Below are 17658 nucleotides of genomic sequence, written 5' to 3'. Positions count from 1 at the left end.
CCTCACCCAGAGCCGAAGGTGGGCCCAGGGCAGGGGTCTGGCACAACTCTCTTGAGAGGCAGCTGCCCGGGGAGAGGACAGCACCCCATCACCACCTGCCAGCACTCCCTCCCCGAGGCCCCGAGGCGACAGGATTCCTGGACGGCGGGAGGTGGAAGGAGCCCGGAGAGCGGCTCATGGAGCTGTGGGTTAAAGCCGCTCACCTCCCAACCGGCAGAACAGCCCTATTCCTGTGTCCCAGGGTCGCTGGGAGCACTCAGTGAGACGGTGTGTCCAGAGCCTGGCCAGAAAACAGTCCCACTGTCACGAGCCAGACTGGGGGCCCTCCTCCCGTGGCCCCCAGAGGACGGCTGGGCCAGCGCCTGGGCTTACTGTGTCGTGGTGCCTGTGGGATGGTCACAGGATGCCAAAGCTTTTCCACTGGCTGGGGCCTCACTCCGGCTCAGGGGCAGCAGTCGCCAAGGCGGAGAGCCAGACCCTCTCTGGCTCCAACGGGGACCTTGCGCGGTCTGAGAAGTGCTGGGGAGTGCCTCAGGTGGGCACACGGGCTGCTCCTCCTGCCACGGAGGCGGGGACCCGTGCTCCTCCCTGGGGGCTGCAGGAGACTTGCGGGGCAGGGCGGAGGCCTTCCCTGCCCGCCTTGCTGGGCCCGGGTCTCGGGGCGCCCCTCTGCGCGGCGGGGCAGGTTAAGCAGGTGCCTCCTCCTGGCCCCTCTGACGTTCCAGGCGCCACTCAGGGCCCGTCTCCCGGGAGGAGGCCCTGGGGGGCGGCTCCTGGGCCCCCCGCCGGCAGTGCCTGAGCTGCCCGGCTCAGCGGCCCGTCCCCCCTCGCGTCTGAGTCAGCCCAGCCTCGCACCCACGGCCGCCACTGCCGTGGGCCCTTCCCCCAAAAGAGGCCTCCCCGGCCGGGAGCCGCCAAGAGCGAGCGAGTCGGAGCCGGGGTGTGGACAGTAAGCGTTTATTACCACGTGGACACAGACCGCTTGGTGCGCGGGCGGACCCTAACCACCAGGACGCCGGGAAGGAGCCGCGTGGAAGCGGCCGCGGCTCCCGGTGGCACCTAGGAGAAAACTCGAAACCATCTAACGAGGCGCGTGACTGACTCGGGGTATCTTCTCTATAAACCGAAAGGAATGTACACTTAAATAGGCAAATATAAAATACAAAAAAAGGCGATAAGCCTGGTGTTCTGTGACAAGTTGAATCTAAAAAAATCCAGGAGCTGAACTTTTTTCCTCATTTTAATATTTTATCACAGGTTAAGACTTTTAAACGAAGCACATCCTAGCTTCAGTGCGTGCTCGTGTGTGCTGGAGGCCTGGGGCGCTGGGTTCCTTGCTGTCCCTGCCTTCGGCTGGACCGGGTCCCGGGCGGCGTCGGGGGCCGAGCGACCTACGAGGTGCTGATCCCACTCAGCTCCTGCCTGATGGCTGAGGGACAGGGCGGGAGAGGAGGCTCAGGTACCGTCCCCAAGCCCTGGTCAGGTCCCGCCAGGTGTCTGCCCCGCTCTGTCGTCTCCCGAGAGCCGCCCCGCTGCCCCCCAGGCCTCCGGAGGTCACGAGCCCCAGGCCAGAGGTCAAGCAGCGCAGCAGGCTCCGGCAGACTCTGGGGTGACAGCAAAGCCCTCTGCGGGTCTCATCTACCGTTTCTCGTGAGCTGGCAGTCCCTCAAGGGTGGCACTGCCCTTTCCCCGTCAGAGGACGAGCTGGTAAGGGGCTGGCAGGCAGCCCAGCTCTGGTCGGAGGACCGGCAACCCCCCTACCCCGCCCACGGGGGCAGCATCAAGTCGGTGACCTCGAGCAGGGCGGAGGGCTCCCACGCCCTGCCTCCCGGGCCCGGGCTCGCCCCATCTGGGGGGGGCAGGGGCTTCTCCTTCTCCCCCTTCTTAGGGTCCTCCCCCAGATTTGAGCCTTTGCCCAGACAGACCCCAGGGGGCCTGGAGCCGAAGGCCAGGAGAGGAAGCTGAGGGCCGGGCCCGTCTCCAGCAGCAGGGGAACGAGCGGAGGGTTCCAGGAGCCCCCCATGGCCCACATCTCCCCCGGCCTCTCAGCCGCCCGCCCCAGAGGCTGCGTCCACCGCGGCCGCGCCGTGGCAGGTGCAGAGACGGGGGCCCCCCACACCCACTGGCTCCCTCCCTTGAGGCCTGTGCCCCCTGCTCGCTAGCGGGCTGGCTGGCTGGCTGGCAGCCCTGCTTCGGGCCCCACACCAGCCCTGGCCCTGGGGCCCCACAAGCAGCCCTGCAGAGGTGGGAGCGCCCAGCACTAGAGCAGGGTTAATAGTTGGCCTGTGTCTCCTCTCCGGCTCTGCTCTCGCTCTTCATTCATTAACTCCTTATCTGCCCATCCCAGGCCTGTGGGGGGACTCGGCAAACAGGAACTGAGTGCCCTCCGCTGGGTCAAGGACAGGGAGTGGCCGTCACCCAGCCCTGGGCGGGGGTCCGGCTCTGCTGGCACCCCACGCAGGTCCCCAGCCGCCTCTCCTCTCCTCCAGCGTCTGGCGGCCCTCGGTCACCAGCACCCACCAGGCGGGACGGGGAGGGGTGTGGGCGCCAGGCTGTACCTCACTGCTCTGTCGGGCGGAGCCAGCCCTGCCCGAGCCTTTCCTTTTCCTCTGGCTCCAGATCTGAGCCAGCCGTTATCAAAGGCTCCGGTGGGGGCCGGAAGGACGGACGTGATTCACCGTGACGAGGCCCTGCCTCTGCAGCCACAGGCCTGCTCCCCCAGGCCAGGCCAAGCAGGCTGGGCACTAGGTCAGGCCCACAGGTAATTCTGTGGCTTCTTGGACCCCTAAACCTCTGGGAAGGCAGCGGTTACCCTCATAACCCCAAACCCAGTGATCAGAAGTGGCAGAATAAAAAAAAGTAATCTAAGTCCACAGATGCTGAGCTAAGCAACAGGTAATTCAGGGCTGCTCTCGGCTGGGGACTGCGCTCTCGGCTCTTTCTCCCCGCCGCCGGCTAATCCTGGGAAGGAGCCTGGGGGAGCTGAAGACTCAGACTGAGGCGGCGGACCAGCGGGGCGTGCCGGTCCGTAGACACGGCGCTTCATCTTCCTGAGCCTCGGCTTGCTCAGAGACTCGGGGGGGGGGGGGGTGGTGGTGGCCGCTGGGAGGAAGACTGACCCCCGCCCCCACGCCGGTACAAGCCCCAGGCCTCCTGGCCCCCCTGGCCCCCTGCTTGGCCGCCCTGGGCACAGGCAGGCCTCCCTCTTTAAGGACGCTGGGTGCGGCCCCGGCTCAGGGCGATGCCCGGGGGTGCGGGCCCTCTACTCACCGTCGATGATCTCCTCCTTCACTTTGTGGAGCTCGCGGACCACCTCCTCGAGGATCTCCTGGTGGGAGCAGAGCCTCAGAGTGAAGGGACAGACAGCAGAGGAGAAGTGGCCTTGATCGAGGGGCAAGGCCAGCGCCACAGCCCTCACCCCTGCCCACGTCCCCCCGTGTTCTCGGCTCCCTCCCCAAGCCGGGGAAGGGTGTGTGAGTTGGGAGATGGGACACCCGCCCACGCCTCAGAAATACCCTGGAGGAGCCGGGGTGCCCGGAAGGGGAAGCCCCCGATGCGGGCCGGGAGCGCCCAGAGCCTTTTCCTGGTGAGGACAGGATGGGGGGACCGACGCTGCGCGTGTCCCCTCCCCCACCGCCGGCTCCCAGACTGCTGGCAGCCGCATGTGGCCCTCTTGGGCGGGCCTGCCTGCCCACGCGCCCCGAGAAGTCCCCAGCCTCTGGCTCCTTCACAGCCTCTCCGGAAAGGACACACTCACCTGTTTCATCCGGTCTAAATCTAAGGCATCCAGGGCCACGTCGTTTACACTTCCCGCCGGCTTCATCCTGGGGAGAGGGCGGCAGGGTGCGGTCAGGTGGGTGCTGGGGCCCGGCAGGCGCCCCCCGCCCCGTGCTGGGAGACTGAGCGGCGCCCCGGCGCCTCCCCGCTGCGGGCCCAGCCGCCCTCTCCCATCGTCCTTCAAACGCTTTCTGCTTTTACCTCTGGCCGCTCCTTAGCTACCTGAAAAGGACTCTAGTGCCCTGTCCCCACCTCGAGAGGGGCTCGTGGATACTGCGACCATCTTTCCCAACCCAAGAGTCAGGACTTGGCGTCTGCTGACTTGACAGCTCTCACACACAAGCGGCCACGTAAGCGGACAGCGTCACATGCTGCCTCCCCTGGAAAGGGACCCCAATAAGCTGGTCCTCAGTGTGAGGGTCTACGTTCCTGGCTAGATGGAGGCTTGGGGAAAACCAGTAATGATGGCATTTAATACGAGACAAAATTGCAAAAATCTTAAACACTCATCCTAAAGGCACCCACTTCTGACACAAACGTGTCCCTGGTGTTGGTAACAGGCCCTGGTGTGTAATTACTTCAGGAAATGTCTTTGGATGTGGTTTTGCTCTTCTCAGGCAAAGGTTTCAGTTTTGGGGACTGTCCTTCTCTGACACTTCTGAACTAAGGTTAGCTGGTTTGAAATTTAATGTCTCTTGCACACGAATCCTCCCTGGAAAATATTGGCAGGGAATCCCCTGGCGGTCCAGTTGTTAGGACTTGCTGCTTTCAGAGCCGGGGCCCAGGTTCAATCCCTGGTCGGGGAACTAAGATCCCACCAGTGGAAGAAAGGAGGGGAGGGAAGGACAGAAGGAGGGAGGAGGGGAGGAGGGGAGGAGGGGAGGAAGGGAGGAAGGAAGGAAGGAAGGAAGGAAGGAAATCTTGGCAAACACTTGTCTATAACCACCTGGCCTTTCAAAGCAGGACCATGGTGCTGAGGGTACACTTTCTGGATCCACTTTCTGTCCCCACGTAGAGAGAAAGTCAGGTTCAGGGAAATGATGTGGCCAGAGCCAGCTGCAGGGATTGTGGACGTGACAGCTGGTGGACAGACATCGACCTGGCGGACTGGCATGGCTACCAGGGGCCACTGTACAGATTAGGTCCATCTGGGGAAGTCGAGGGCTGGTGTTCTCCACAATGAAGGAGAACTAGCATGAAAACTAAAGTGCTGGTGCAGCCGCGATGGAGAACAGTGTGGAGGGGTCTCAAAGAATTAAGAACGTAACGACCACATGAGCCAGCAATCCCACCTCTGGGTACACAGCCAAAGGGAATGAAATCACTGTCCCAGGAGACAGCTGCACCCCCACGTTCACTGCAGTATTATTCACAACTGCCATGACATGGGAACAACCCATGTCAGTGTCCGCTGACAGATGGAGACAGAAGATGTCATGTCTGTATCTGTGTGCGTGTGTGAGTGTATGTACACACATGTGTACATATGTACATCACACAGTTATATAATGGAGTATTCTGCCACAAGAAAGAAGGAAACCCTGCCATTTGTGACAACATGGACATTATGCTAAGTGAAATAAGCCAGACAGAGAAAAACAAATGCTGCATGATCTCACTTATATGTAAAATCTAGAAAAGCCAAACTCAGAAACAGAGAGTAGACTCGTGGCTGCCAGGGGCCGCAGGGAGGGGCGCAACTGGTGGAGGTGGTCCAAGGGCACACACTTCCACTAATAAGAGGGATACCCTCTTGGGGGTGTAACGTACAGCACGATAACTATAGTTAACGATACTGTATCGTATGCTTGAAAGGAGCGAAGAAAGTAGATCTGACAGTTCTCACCACACACATACCAAATAAGGTGACTGTGTGAGGTTATGGACGCGTTAACTTACCTGACTGTGGTAATCATTTTACAATGCATACATATATCAAATCACAGTGTTGTACACCTTGAACTTACACAACACTAGATGTCAATTATATCTCAATAAAGCTGGATTAAAAAAACCCCACTGAATGCTATGTAAAAAAAATTTTAGTGGTCCAGTGCACAAACCTGGGTTAAAAACGAAAAAGAAAGTGCTCCTGCACCCCTCCTGGATGAACTCAATAAATGTGGTTCTGACTGAGTCTGTAAGTAACTTTGGATGCGGAAAGAGGTCCAGCCCGAGATCCCTGGATCTGTCACACCCATCCTGCACGTTCAAGTCCCTGTTCCAAGAGCAGTTTTCCGGTCACCCGGACAAACCGCTTCACCTCTCTGGGCCTCGGTCCCCCGTCTGCAGACCTGGACAGTCCCCCCGGTGGCGACCCCGACAGCTCCGTGAGCCCTGCGGCACCCGCCCCGCCTGTGAGTCTAGAGAAGCGCTCTGGCTCGCAGCCGGGAGCCCTCTTACGTGTGCGAACGCCCTAGACAGCGCTCTTGCCCTGTGAGGGACGCCTGGCCACTCACAACTTGGCCGCCCGTCCTTACTCCACGACCAGGAAGCAGCTAGCTCTGCTGGGAGCTGCAGGTCAGCCCCGGCCGCCTCGCCTCCCCGGCTGCTCTGGCTCCCGCCCGGCTCCGGTCCGCCTCCCGCTTCACGGCCGGAGCGAGCTGCCCGGAGACCGGGGCCCACACACAGGATAAAATCTACGCTTCTCACTGTGCGGCTCCTTCCCGCTCCTCTAAATGTGCCTCCCTCTGCCCTCCCCACCTCCTACCACTTGCCAGCCACAATGGCCTACCTTCTGTTCTTTGACCTTGCCAGGCTGGTGGCAGGCTCAGGGCCTCAGCACTTACCACTCCCTCAGCCTGGAGGGCCGTCCCCACAATCTCCACGGGGCAGGCTCCCTGTCACCCGGGTCAACTCAAATGCCACCTCTGAGAGGCCCACTCGCTAAAGCTCCCCTGCCCCCGGCACCTTCCACCACGCGGCCCTCTATGTCTTCCCCAGAGCACCTCTCAGAACTCAGCTGTCTTATTTACGGGCCTTTCCAACAGGAAAATGAGCTCCTCGCAGGCAGGGACCTGCAGGGCCCAGCTCAGAGCCAGGCTGACAAAGGCCCTCCACAAATCCTGGCTGCTGCCGAGACCCCTCATCCCTGTTCACCCGCATCTGTCATCGCCATTCCTGCTGGGCCGGCTGGAGCTCTCTCTGGTCACCTTGTTTGATTTGGCAAGACCAGGCTCAAACTCCACCTGCTCTGGGATTTGGGCTGTTCCCCTTCGATTTGTGATGGGCACTGAAGACATTTCTTAGTACGGATTCTAGAAGCCTGCAAATTCAGGCCACACTTGGCCCATAGTTACTGTGTGACTGTCTCTCTGATTTTTTGGGCGACCTGAGTTTCAAACAACCCATCCTGTTATCACACCAGCTTTTGGTTTGGGAAATATGGTCAGCGTATCTCTGGGGAAAAGGCAGAGGAAGGAGAGGAGGCGGGGCGCTGGGCCAGCCCCCGGGGTTCTGAGCTGCGGGATGTGGGATGCGGGATGCGGCCAGGGCTGCTGAAGGTTTCCCGTGTCCACCTGCTGTCCACACGTGGCCGCCCTGTGCGGGAGGGATGAACAGACCCCCCTGCGGCGTGGGGGAGGAGTGGAGGCTGGCCCGGTGTCACAGTTAGCGAGGCCAGAGCTGGGATTCGATCCCGGCTCCACCTCGCTGCCTCTCTGGACGGTCACTCCCCGCCCCTGGCCTCGGGCCCTCTGTCTAGGAGAAGACAGGAAGCAGCTGGCCTGCCCTGTCCCTGACGAAGCACAGACCACCCTTTCCCAGAGCCGACTGTTAGATGACAGGACACGGGTGGGATCCGGGGTGTTAGTCATGGGCAGGGGACAAAGGAGGCCCCGGAGGCGGGGCTGTTCGGTACCTAGAGTGAGGCTGCGACTGAAGGGGGCTCTTAGCTTCGGGGCTCTTGGCCACAGACGGGGTTCTGCGCGGTGGAACGGAATGCAACAGAGAGGTGAGTTGGTGCCGTCGCCCGCCTGGGCCCACCGACCCGGGCGCAGGGCCGGCCTTCCCGGGGCAGCTCACCTGGACAGCAAGGAGGACACGGGCTTCTCCGCCGAGCTGCTCCGCTCCCAGGGCTTCCGGCCGGCCTCTGTCGGTTCACGTCACGGATGAAGTGCCTCAGAGCTGGGCGGGCGCTCAGTGGCCCCCATCCCGCAGCGTCCCGGGCAGGAGGCCCCACCCGTGCTCCCCCGTCACAGCTGAGACCCGGCTCCTTACTCCAGTCCCCTTTGGCCCAGGCGGCCCTGGCAGGGTGTAGACGGCCCTGCTGTCACCCGGCGTCTCCCCCCCTCAGGACATGAGCCTCTGTTCCCTCGACTCGGTTGACCTTGACTTGTGGCCTGGCTTCGAGTCCTCTCACCATGACCGGGTCTCTCCTTGGAATGTGAGCCAACTGGTCAGGGAACCTCTTAACTACGACTTCTAGAGGCGACCTGTGACTCCAGCAGTGGGCCGAGCAGGGCACAGGAGGCCCCCCCACCAGGACACTCTCAGGGCAGCCCGGGGTCCACGTTCGCTTTCAGGGGCCAGGCCCAAGACCCACGTGCACCCCCTGTCCCCTGACTCCTTGGTTTCCCCCCGACACTGCAGCTGGTTCTTTCCCAACCTGGGCTTCAAAGTTGATTTGTCTTTCCTTTTTCTTTTTTAAGTGGTGTTAAACTACATTTCACTTTACTTCAAGAGATTTGTTGAGCTGGACAGAATTCACTGACTTTGCAGGATGAGCAGAGAAGCAGAAGGAAAAACCCCTGGGGCAGCAGGGGGCCAACCACTGTGAGCTGAGCCTGGAGACCATGCAGGCCGACGGACCCACGCTGGGCCTGCAGGGCAGGTACGAGAGCTGGGACCACGTCCAGGGTCCAGGCATGCGGCCTGGAGGAAACCACTTAGACACACTGAGCCTCAACCTCCTAGACTGGGAAACACGTAACCCACCCACCTGGATGTGAGGTGTTCATGTAGTCACTCACCAAGAACTGTGGGGGCACTGCCTGAGACGGAGAGGACGCGGACCACGGCCTCGCAAGGGAGGCAGACGCGCCAACAGAGTCAGGACGCTAGGCCCGTACGGGGCAGAGCCGTGCCCCAGCGAGCAGCCAACACCTGGCAAGAGCTTCCCTCCACCGGCTGGCGGCAGGGGGGCCTATTTCCCCTCCGTCTCTCCCTACCCTGCACCGCACCACGTGCTCAGGAGCACAGGCCTGGCTCAGAGCAGACACCGAAATGTTGGACGAGTGACTGACGGCAGTGGCTTCTCCCCACCGTGGAGCCTCAAGGCACTCTTCTAATCGCATCCCCCCGTTGCAGAGCTCAGACTGGGGGATTTCTGAGCAGGGCTCAGGACCGCCTTGTCTGGTTGACTTCTCAGTGAGCAAGATGCACTGGTAATCACTGTAACGTGGGCCACAGCTGGCGTTTTGCAGGGAGCAGGAACGTGACGTTTCCGTGCTCCTCTTCGGAGCGCGGGCCCAAGGCCGGGAACCTGAGCCCCAGGGCACAATCTCCCACGCCACTCGGTAGGTGCCGGCAGGCCGGCTGGGAAACGCGAGGCTTAGACTGGGCGGTCTTTCCTCCAGGGTGCCCCTGCCCCGCTGAGGCTCAGTGTGGAGGCCGCAAAGATGGCGGGGAGCCCCCACCAGCGCAGGCTCTCTGCTCACCGTCAAGTGAGGCAGTGGGATCAGATCGCCTTCCTGTAAGAGCCCCTCCTGTGCTAAGACCCCGTGCTGGTGCCGGCAGGGCGGTGCGCCTTACCTGAGGAGTTGGGGGGCTGGCTGGCTGCTCGGGTCCCCGGAGATGGAGAGGTGCTCGGCTCTTCCTGAAATGGAAGAGAAAGGCTCTGCCGTCGGCCTGCTTAGGGAGGCCGGCGGGGTGGGGGACCTCCGGGCCAGGTCATCTAGAAGACCTCAGTTTTCCAAATTAGCCAACGAACATATATTATTTTTATAATCAGTGAAACAACAAGTACGATTCACCAATGAAAACCCCAGGTCGTGGTGGGGAGGTGGTCCACCCCACGGAAGTCAGGGAAGGAGGAGGCTGCAGGGAGACACAGTGGACGTGGCCTGGGCCTGGGCCCGGCGCTGCCCACAGACTCACTGTCCCTCACGAGGCGCTGCCACCCCTTGTCCACCGGGACCTTCCGCAGCCCTGGGAGGAGCCCGCTTCCGGTCAGCCCTGCTGGTCAAGGCTGGGCACGGACACAGCCTGAGCCCTAGAGACCCCGGCACTTCACTGCTCTTTCACAGGAGAGGAGGAAGCGTTAAGAATTTAGAATGTAGGGGCTTCCCTGGTGGCGCAGTGGTTAAGAATCCGCCTGCCAATGCAGGGGACACGGGTTCGAGCCCTGGTCCGGGAAGATCCCACATGCCGTGGAGCAACTAAGCCCGTGAGCCACAACTACTGAGCCTGCGCTCTAGAGCCCGCGAGCCACAACTACTGAGCCCGTGCGCCACAACTACTGAAGCCCGCGTGCCTAGAGCCTGCGTTCTGCAACAAGAGAAGCCACTGCAACGAGAAGCTCGTGCACTGCAACGAAGAGTAGCCCCTGCTCGCTGTGACTAGAGAAAGCCCGCGTGCAGCAAAGAAGGCCCAATGCAGCCAAAAATTAAAAAAAAAATTCAGAATGCTCTAAAGGTTATTTCTAGCCCAACCAGCCTACGAGCTCATCAATGTCGCTGACCAGTGGTCCAGGCGGAGCCCCGAGCCTCCGGCCGCCCGCCCGTGCGCCCCACCATCCCCCAGACACGGCCGCTGCGCGTCTCTGTCCTGCACGCCCGCTCCTCTCAGAGCTCGGGGCAGATGCCGCCTGTCCTGGGAGCTCTCGCAGGGCTCTGGGCCCTGGTGCTCCGTCCCTGACCTCAGCACTTTCCTTGTCAACAGTCGGCTTCTTGTGTCCTCCCTTGAGCACAGAGGCCATGTCCTATCCACCCAGGACCCCCGGCGCCTGGCCCCCAGCGGGGCCCCACGAAGGCGGCCCGCGCGTCTGCTCTGCCCGTGGAGTAAGTCTGTGGCGACACTTGTAATGGAGGTGAGTAAGGCAGCAGTAATACAAGCTGATCTTTATTATCACACATATTTTGGAAAGATTCTACACTCGTAGGAAAATGGCATTTAATAAGTAATCATAATTCCTCCATTTTTCTCAAGCAAAACACATACAGTTGCTACCCGGAGCTTTTGACCAGAGACAGCCAGCCGACCTGACGAGACGGACCTAGCATAATGCTGACCAAAGCCAAGAATCGCCTTCTGCCACTGCCCACGTCAACCCTGCTTCCCATCTGGTCCACCCGAGGCTTGGGGTGAGGGCTCTCGGACGCTCACGGCCACCTCCAGGGCCAGGACTCCAGGCTCAGCGCTCCAATCAGGACCCACCATGCCCACTCCACCTAGCGCGAGCCTGTGAGTGCCAGGACCACGACTGCTCACGCCTGGTCCCACACCGAGAGCAGACCTGGCACCTGTCAGACCCATCAGGAACCCCCCACCCTGTATCTGCGCGGTGACTGAATGAACCCGGGAGTTGCTGATCCAGGGGCAAAAGAATGTGCTAGGCGTGGGTCTCAGGACAAGTCTCCTGAGGGCTCTTGTTTAAAGAGTGGAATAAATGAAATTATATAAATCAACACATATGCGTGGGGATCAGGGCCCAGAGGAAACAGGCAAGAATGAAAGTCATTATGGGTGAAGTTAGAGTAACTGAAAAAAATCAGAAAGTTGTTTTTAATGTTATCCTATGATTATTTCAAAAACAGTTAATAAGAATCCTTCCTCCCCGCGCACGGGGCTCTGCACCCACACCCCTGCCCCAGCTGTAGAGCCCCGAGGCTGCCAGCCCAGCGCCTGGGGGCTGTGTTTTCATGCCATGGAACACGTCCTTAGAGCAGTGACATGATTGGCCTGCGGCCAGCAAGTGGCAGAGCACCCGCCTGAGCCATCTGACTCCCCATTTGGGGCGCCTTCCTTCTTTAACTAATGCTTATTTGTTTCTCATTAATTATAAACCTAGTACACATTCAATGAAGAGGATCTGGAAAACACTGAAAAGTATAAAAAAGAAAAGTCAGAGAATTCCTGGCGGTCCAGTGGTTAGGACTCGGTGCTCTCACTGCTGAGGGCCCGGGGTTCAATCCCTGGGCGGGGAACTCAGATCCCGCCAACCGCAGAGCGTGGCCAAAAAACAAAAAAAAAAAAAGAGAAAAAAGAAAGAAGAAAAGCCAGTCTCCAGTGTCTCCGTCCACGCGGCACCTGCTCTGGTGTGTGGAACTGCCCTAGCTCTGCCCTGGAAGAGGCTGCTCCCGGGCGGGCAGGGCCTCCTGACTGTGGGGCACCAAGGCAAACAGAACTCCCAGTGACCAGGTTTCTTAAAAAAGAAAAGAAAAAGGGGAGTCAGAGGAAGAAAACTCTACCCTTGGGGTCAAAGATTTCTCCTGGGTCCCTGGGATTTGAAACCCACTCTTCCTGGAGACCAGGGAGTAGGGAGGTTGGGTATGGGGGCTGGAGCTGTGATGGCGGGAACCGGCCGCCGCCTTTGGAGACCTGTAATTATTCCTGGGCTCCTGGCCAGACAGGCCTCTGCAGTTGAGAAATTAGTGGGGAGTTAGCTGGATGATCTCCATACTCTGGGCATGGCGTGGGGACAGTGGAAGATGCACGCCTCGTCCTCACAGGGCTCACGATCCAGCAGGAAAGAGCGAGTCTGAACAAGCAAAAATGTGTTTGCTGAGGGCAGAGGGGAAGCTTGGTGGGGAGAGGGGCCCGGGGTCCAAGGAGTAGAGAGCCTTACTAGCCTGGAGGTCGGGAGCCTGTTTCTCAGGGAGTACTGTTTACGCAGAGAAGTGCAGGCCGAGGAGGAGTTAGCTGCTGGGGCCGAGGGGACTGCATGTGCCAGGCGGGGGGATCAGGGGAAGGGAGGACCGCTGGCAGGGCTGGAGCCCTGGGGTCACACCTGGTAAGCCTCGCCCTGCTGACGGGGGTGGCACGGTACCCTGGCGCCTGGTGGTTGTAATATTTCTTCTGTCTCCTGCCGCTGAGATGCAACCTGTATGCCATCTGTAGTTAAGGTCTAAACTTAGCCGTTTCACTAGGAGTCTATTTTTACAGGGAAAGCTTAACACAGAGGGAAAGGGTGTTAGCCACCCTAAGTGACGGCGGGCGCTTGGAATCTGTGTGGATAGACTAGGCTCCAGGACCCCCTCGGGACAAGAGCCAGAGCGCCGGGTTCCTCTGCCCAGCTCACCTGCGGCTCCTGCTGGAATTGACGGACTCAAGCGAAGCCTTTCAAGAATAGAAATAATTTGAAAATAGTAACTGCCCTGGTCTTCAAGCAGACATTGCCTACTGCGATTGTACTCTCCAACCCCCGAGTCCCTTGCGGAGATCTGTCTGCTGGCCCCTCTGAGCTCCCCAGCCTCCAGGCCTTTCCCTCAAGGCGCTCCCAGGCGGGTCCTGCTTCTCTCTTCCCTGCCTTCCCTGCGAGGCTGCGAGCTCCAAAGCAGAGCAGTGTCTGCTAGATGCTCAGTGAGCACAGGCCTGCCACCCGGTGCAGCGGGGACGGACGTGAGCGCCCACAGGCCCTGTCCCCCTGCACCACCCGCTCCTGTGTGTCCCCCTGCCCTCCTACAGATCACCCGGCGAAGTATCTACCACGTGTATGTCCAAACACGGTGTCCCGCAGGCCTGGTCTGTTCACACCTCTGGGGAAGCCGGGGTGGGCTGGCCGTGGGGTGTGCTTACCGTTTGGCTTTCGTCTTCCTTTTTATCAGCCGGCTTGTCTGTCTGGGAGGCTGCTTTTCTCCTAACACAAGGAGGGAGACGATACAATCAGCCCTGAAGGTTTCCACACAGAGCAGACGCCGCCTCTGTGCGGACGCAGCTTGGTGCTCAGAGACTCCTTGCCGGGGCCCGACCCCTGTTTCGTGTGAAGGAGGTGACTTGTCCAGGCACCCATCTGGCCCGTGGCGATGCCCGGGTGAGTGTCCAGGCCTTCTGTGCTGGTCCCAGGACTCTGGACACAAAACTGGTCTGGGCGGGGGGGGTGGGGGGCACCCCATCTCTGTCTACAGCACCTGAAGGCTGAGGAGGTTGGTTGCACCCGGTCCAGGTACCCGGGGACCTGGGCTCGGCTGGGTGGCCGCTGTTCTCCCAGGATGCTCAAGGCCTGGCCACGAGAGGAAGGAGAGCTACCCCCGCCACAGGTCAGGCTGGGGACATCCCGTCTGCAGGGCACCTGCGGGACGGAGGAGGACGCCTTTCCCTGTCACCGCAAAGCTCCTCCTCCCTCAGAGCTCAGCAGCCATGTCCTCCCCGACCTGGACACCACGAAGAGCGGCACGTGCGCAGGAAGGAAAGAACCCAACAGACGCCCTCTAGTCACGGCGCGCACCTCCCCGCAGGGCTGAGCCCCCTTCTCAGACACTCTGAAAACTCGCTGCTCTTTTCCGGCCTCAGTGGTGGCCTACCTCTGGCTAACTCCCAAATCCACACACATACCCCTTCCTACTCTCCAAAGATACGGCCCTGGGGGTTCTCAACTCGGTGAAGCCGCCAGAACACAAAGCTCTCAGACCTCACGAGGTGAGCCGTCCGACAAGGGGGTGACGGCCACCGGCTGGCTGTCCCCGTCTAGGGACCGGCCCCGGGGGGCTCCTTCCTCATCTTCTCATCCCGGGAAGGACAGGTCCACCCACCCATGGCACTTCCCAGAAACCCGGGACTCATCCCCGACTTCTTCCTCATGGCACTGCGCCCGCTCAGTTCTGGCTCTGCACTTTGTTTCTGGGCTGTCTGGCCCGTCTTCACTCCCAACGCTGCGTGCAAGCACCACCAGCTCCTGCCTGGCCTGCTACTGCCACCGCGCCCGTGACATTCTGCTCCTACCCAGAGCCTGCGTTTAATCTTTTAAGGATACCCAGCAGACCAGGCCCCTCCAGGCCTGTGAAGATTCCCTGGGCTGAGTGTCTGTGGACACGCTCGGCATCGAGCAGCTCCCAGCGACACGATTCCCCCGCCTGGTCCGCTGCCGGGACAGGCCTCAGCACCTGAGGAGGCAGCAACTCCGCAAGGACCTTTGGTCAGCTAAGCTCTGTTACTATGCTTGTTTGACAGATAAGAAAAAGAAGTCCTAATAAAAAGGAACGAAATGGGGTCATTTGTAGAGACATGGACGGACCTAGAGACTGTCATATGGAGTGAGGTAAGTCAGAAAAACAAATATCGTATATTAACGCATATATGTGGAATCTAGAAAAATGGTACAGACGACTCTGTTTGCAAGGCAGAAATAGAGACACAGATGCAGAGAACAAACGTATGGACACCAAGGGGAGAAGGGGGGGTGGGATGAATTGGGAGACTGGGATTGACGTGTATACACTAATGTGTATAAAACAGATAACTAATAAAACCTGCTGTATGGCACTGGGAACTGCACTTCGCTGTACAGTAGAAACTAACACAACGTTGTAAAACAACTATACCCCAATTTAAAAAATAAAAAAAAAGGGCTTTAACAAGAGCCTAGCCAAAAATAAATAAATAAATAAAAGAGACCCCAGAGAGATCCCTGCTCCTTTCACCATGTGAGGACACAGCAGAGAGATGGCCATTTATGGACCAGGCAGTGGGCTCGCACCAGACACTGCATTTGTCAGTGCCTTAGTCCTGGACTTCTCTAGAACTGTGAGAAATAAAATTCTCTGTTTATAAGCCATGCATCATGATTTTTTTTTTATAGCATCGCAAACTGATTAAGAGAGAGAATTAGCTGTCTGTACAAAGTGGAAGTAGAGATCTTCTTAAAAAAAAAAAAAAAAGCAGCCCTCGAGCGCATCTCCTTGTAGGCCCCACCCAGCATCCTGCGCCGAGGTGGGCTTCAAAGAGCAGCGTGACTGCCCCTTGCCGGTCGTGCAGGGTGAGTGCTCTCGGTGGGCCCGGCTCTGCCACCAGCTTCTGGTGTCTCACTGGCTCCTGGCACGCCGGCCTTTTCCTGTTCTCAGAAACTTCCTCTCCTTTCGGTCTAAACCATCTAGGCCAAGCTGTTATTGGGAACGCACTGGTGTTGGACTTGGGGAGAGTGTGAACACTTTCTTTTTTAAAGAATCTTCTATTTTTATGCGAGGCCCCTCTGGAACGGAATCTAACGCACGTGCACACAGGGCTCTCCCCTCTAGCCTGCCTTCTGGTCCACCTCCTCCAGGTCCTGGGCTCTGGCGGGGGGTGTCCCTGCCTCTCCAGGTGGTGTGACTCCGCCCACCGCACCCACCTCCGCTCCTCCTCTGCACGGATCGCTCTCGCTGCTGCCTCGGCCCAGAGGACGCGCGGGACCTCCTCCGTGAAGCGCCCCGGCTCCCTGGAGCTGCTCCGCACTGCGCGGCCGCAGTCGCCGGCTCACCTCTAGTCACGGCACGTGGACCCACCTGGCTGCTCCCGTCCCCCTGCGCCCTCCCTTGCTGGGCCCACCGGGCCCTGGGCCGGCCCCGCCGAGATGTGCCAGGCCAGCTACCTGCACCCTGGGGGCCTCTGTCCCCCCCGTGTCCTCGCAGGCCGTGTGGGTTTACTGAAGACCCGGCACGGAAAGCGCTCGCCCGGGGTCAGCCGCCACGGGGGCAGCGGGAAGAGCCTGGAGACTGAGAGAAGGCAGGAGGGGTCACGGGGGAGCAAGGCCCCCGCCGTTGCTTTTCTTGGACAAGGAGCGTGCTGACAGGTGAGGCCCACTCCTGGGTCCTCTGGTCCCGGGTGAGCCATGGCCCTGGGAACCCCATCAGGGCATTCCCGCTGCCACACCACATTTACCAGTAAGACCCAAGCTTTTGCGACCCTTCCGAGAGAGAGCTGTCTGATCTCTCCATCTGCTTGGGATTCAGTTGGGGAACAACCAAGAGCCGTAGTGACAGGCTGATGGCCTTGGGCAAGCTGGAGGCACATGTGCCGGTGAGGATGGAGGCGGAGGCCGCAGAGCCGAGCGTGATGGGGAGGGAACTGCTGCTCTGTCCCTGAGGGGTAACGTCCTCTGGGCTCCTGCCACCTCAGCACCCCTTCTCCTGAGTCCTCCGTAACGGCCCCCACAGGACGGGCCCCTTCATCATACGTTCACCGCTGGGAATACTCCTTTTCCCTCGGAATTTATCTCTGAAATGATCTCCAAATTTCTCTCTGCTCACGACAAGGCTGATACATGGCAAATGTTTCAACGAATACTTGTTAAACAGAAATGAGGAAGGATTTAGAGTTTAGAGGACTCCTTTTGGCTTGATGTCTCAGACTGACCCCTCGAGAAGGGAAAACTCGACGAATAGTCCCCCCTGCTTGGCTGAACCCAGGGGACAATGGGTCCTGGGGCCAGGCGAGGCTTCTCTTTTCCCCTGAGGAACAGGAGCTCCTGACAAGTGGCTGGGTTTGGGGGAAGCCTAAACACTCACCTCTTGGCCAGCAGCTTGTTCATTTCTTCCATGAGGCCTCCTCCTCCACCCCCACTGCTCGCCCGGTTGGCGTCAGACTTCGAGGTCCCGCTGGGACTGGAGCCTCCGGACGCATCTTCTGGCTAAGGGGAGAGGATGAAGCGCTTCGGTCTGGTGTCCGTGGCAGGACGTCACTCGAGGGGAGACGGGGCCATGTGTGATGGCAGTGCTGGAAGGGGCCGAGGCCATCTAATCCCCCAACCCCACCTGCTGGTGGCAGAGCTGGAGTCCAGAGAGCGATCGGGGCTGGAGGGTCACAGTTGGCAGGCACGCCCCGGGTTCGCTGGCTCACGGTCAGCACCCTTGCCAAGGCCAGCGTGGCTTGAGGAGGGAGGAGGCACAGTTCCGTATCCCAGGTGCTCCTAATCCCACAGCCACACGAATGGCCTTCTAGAAGCCCCACCTCCCAGGACACTGTGGAAGG

At 59.8% G+C, this 17658-nt stretch overlaps 1 protein-coding gene across 5 annotated transcripts in view; it reads right to left on the bottom strand.

Moving 5' to 3' along the window:
- Positions 1 to 936: 936 nt before the first annotated feature.
- Positions 937 to 17658, bottom strand: part of EVL (Enah/Vasp-like) — a 159766-nt gene continuing 143044 nt past the window's right edge. For 4 of the 5 annotated variants that reach the window (XM_057543679.1, XM_057543677.1, XM_057543681.1 and 1 more), the window contains exons 7-14: positions 17196 to 17317; positions 13513 to 13573; positions 9529 to 9592; positions 7801 to 7867; positions 7637 to 7699; positions 3758 to 3824; positions 3271 to 3328; positions 937 to 1429 (exon numbers count right to left, since the gene is read on the bottom strand). In XM_057543679.1, the coding sequence (XP_057399662.1) occupies positions 1392 to 1429; positions 3271 to 3328; positions 3758 to 3824; positions 7637 to 7699; positions 7801 to 7867; positions 9529 to 9592; positions 13513 to 13573; positions 17196 to 17317 (540 nt within the window). In that variant the 3' untranslated portion in view covers positions 937 to 1391. The remainder of the gene's footprint in view (positions 1430 to 3270; positions 3329 to 3757; positions 3825 to 7636; positions 7700 to 7800; positions 7868 to 9528; positions 9593 to 13512; positions 13574 to 17195; positions 17318 to 17658) is intronic. The other variant, XM_057543680.1, reaches the window with a different exon arrangement.

This window comes from Balaenoptera acutorostrata, chromosome 3 (genome assembly GCF_949987535.1).
Source record: "Balaenoptera acutorostrata chromosome 3, mBalAcu1.1, whole genome shotgun sequence".
Taxonomy (NCBI): domain Eukaryota; kingdom Metazoa; phylum Chordata; class Mammalia; order Artiodactyla; family Balaenopteridae; genus Balaenoptera; species Balaenoptera acutorostrata.
This window is presented reverse-complemented; position numbering and strand designations above follow the sequence as displayed.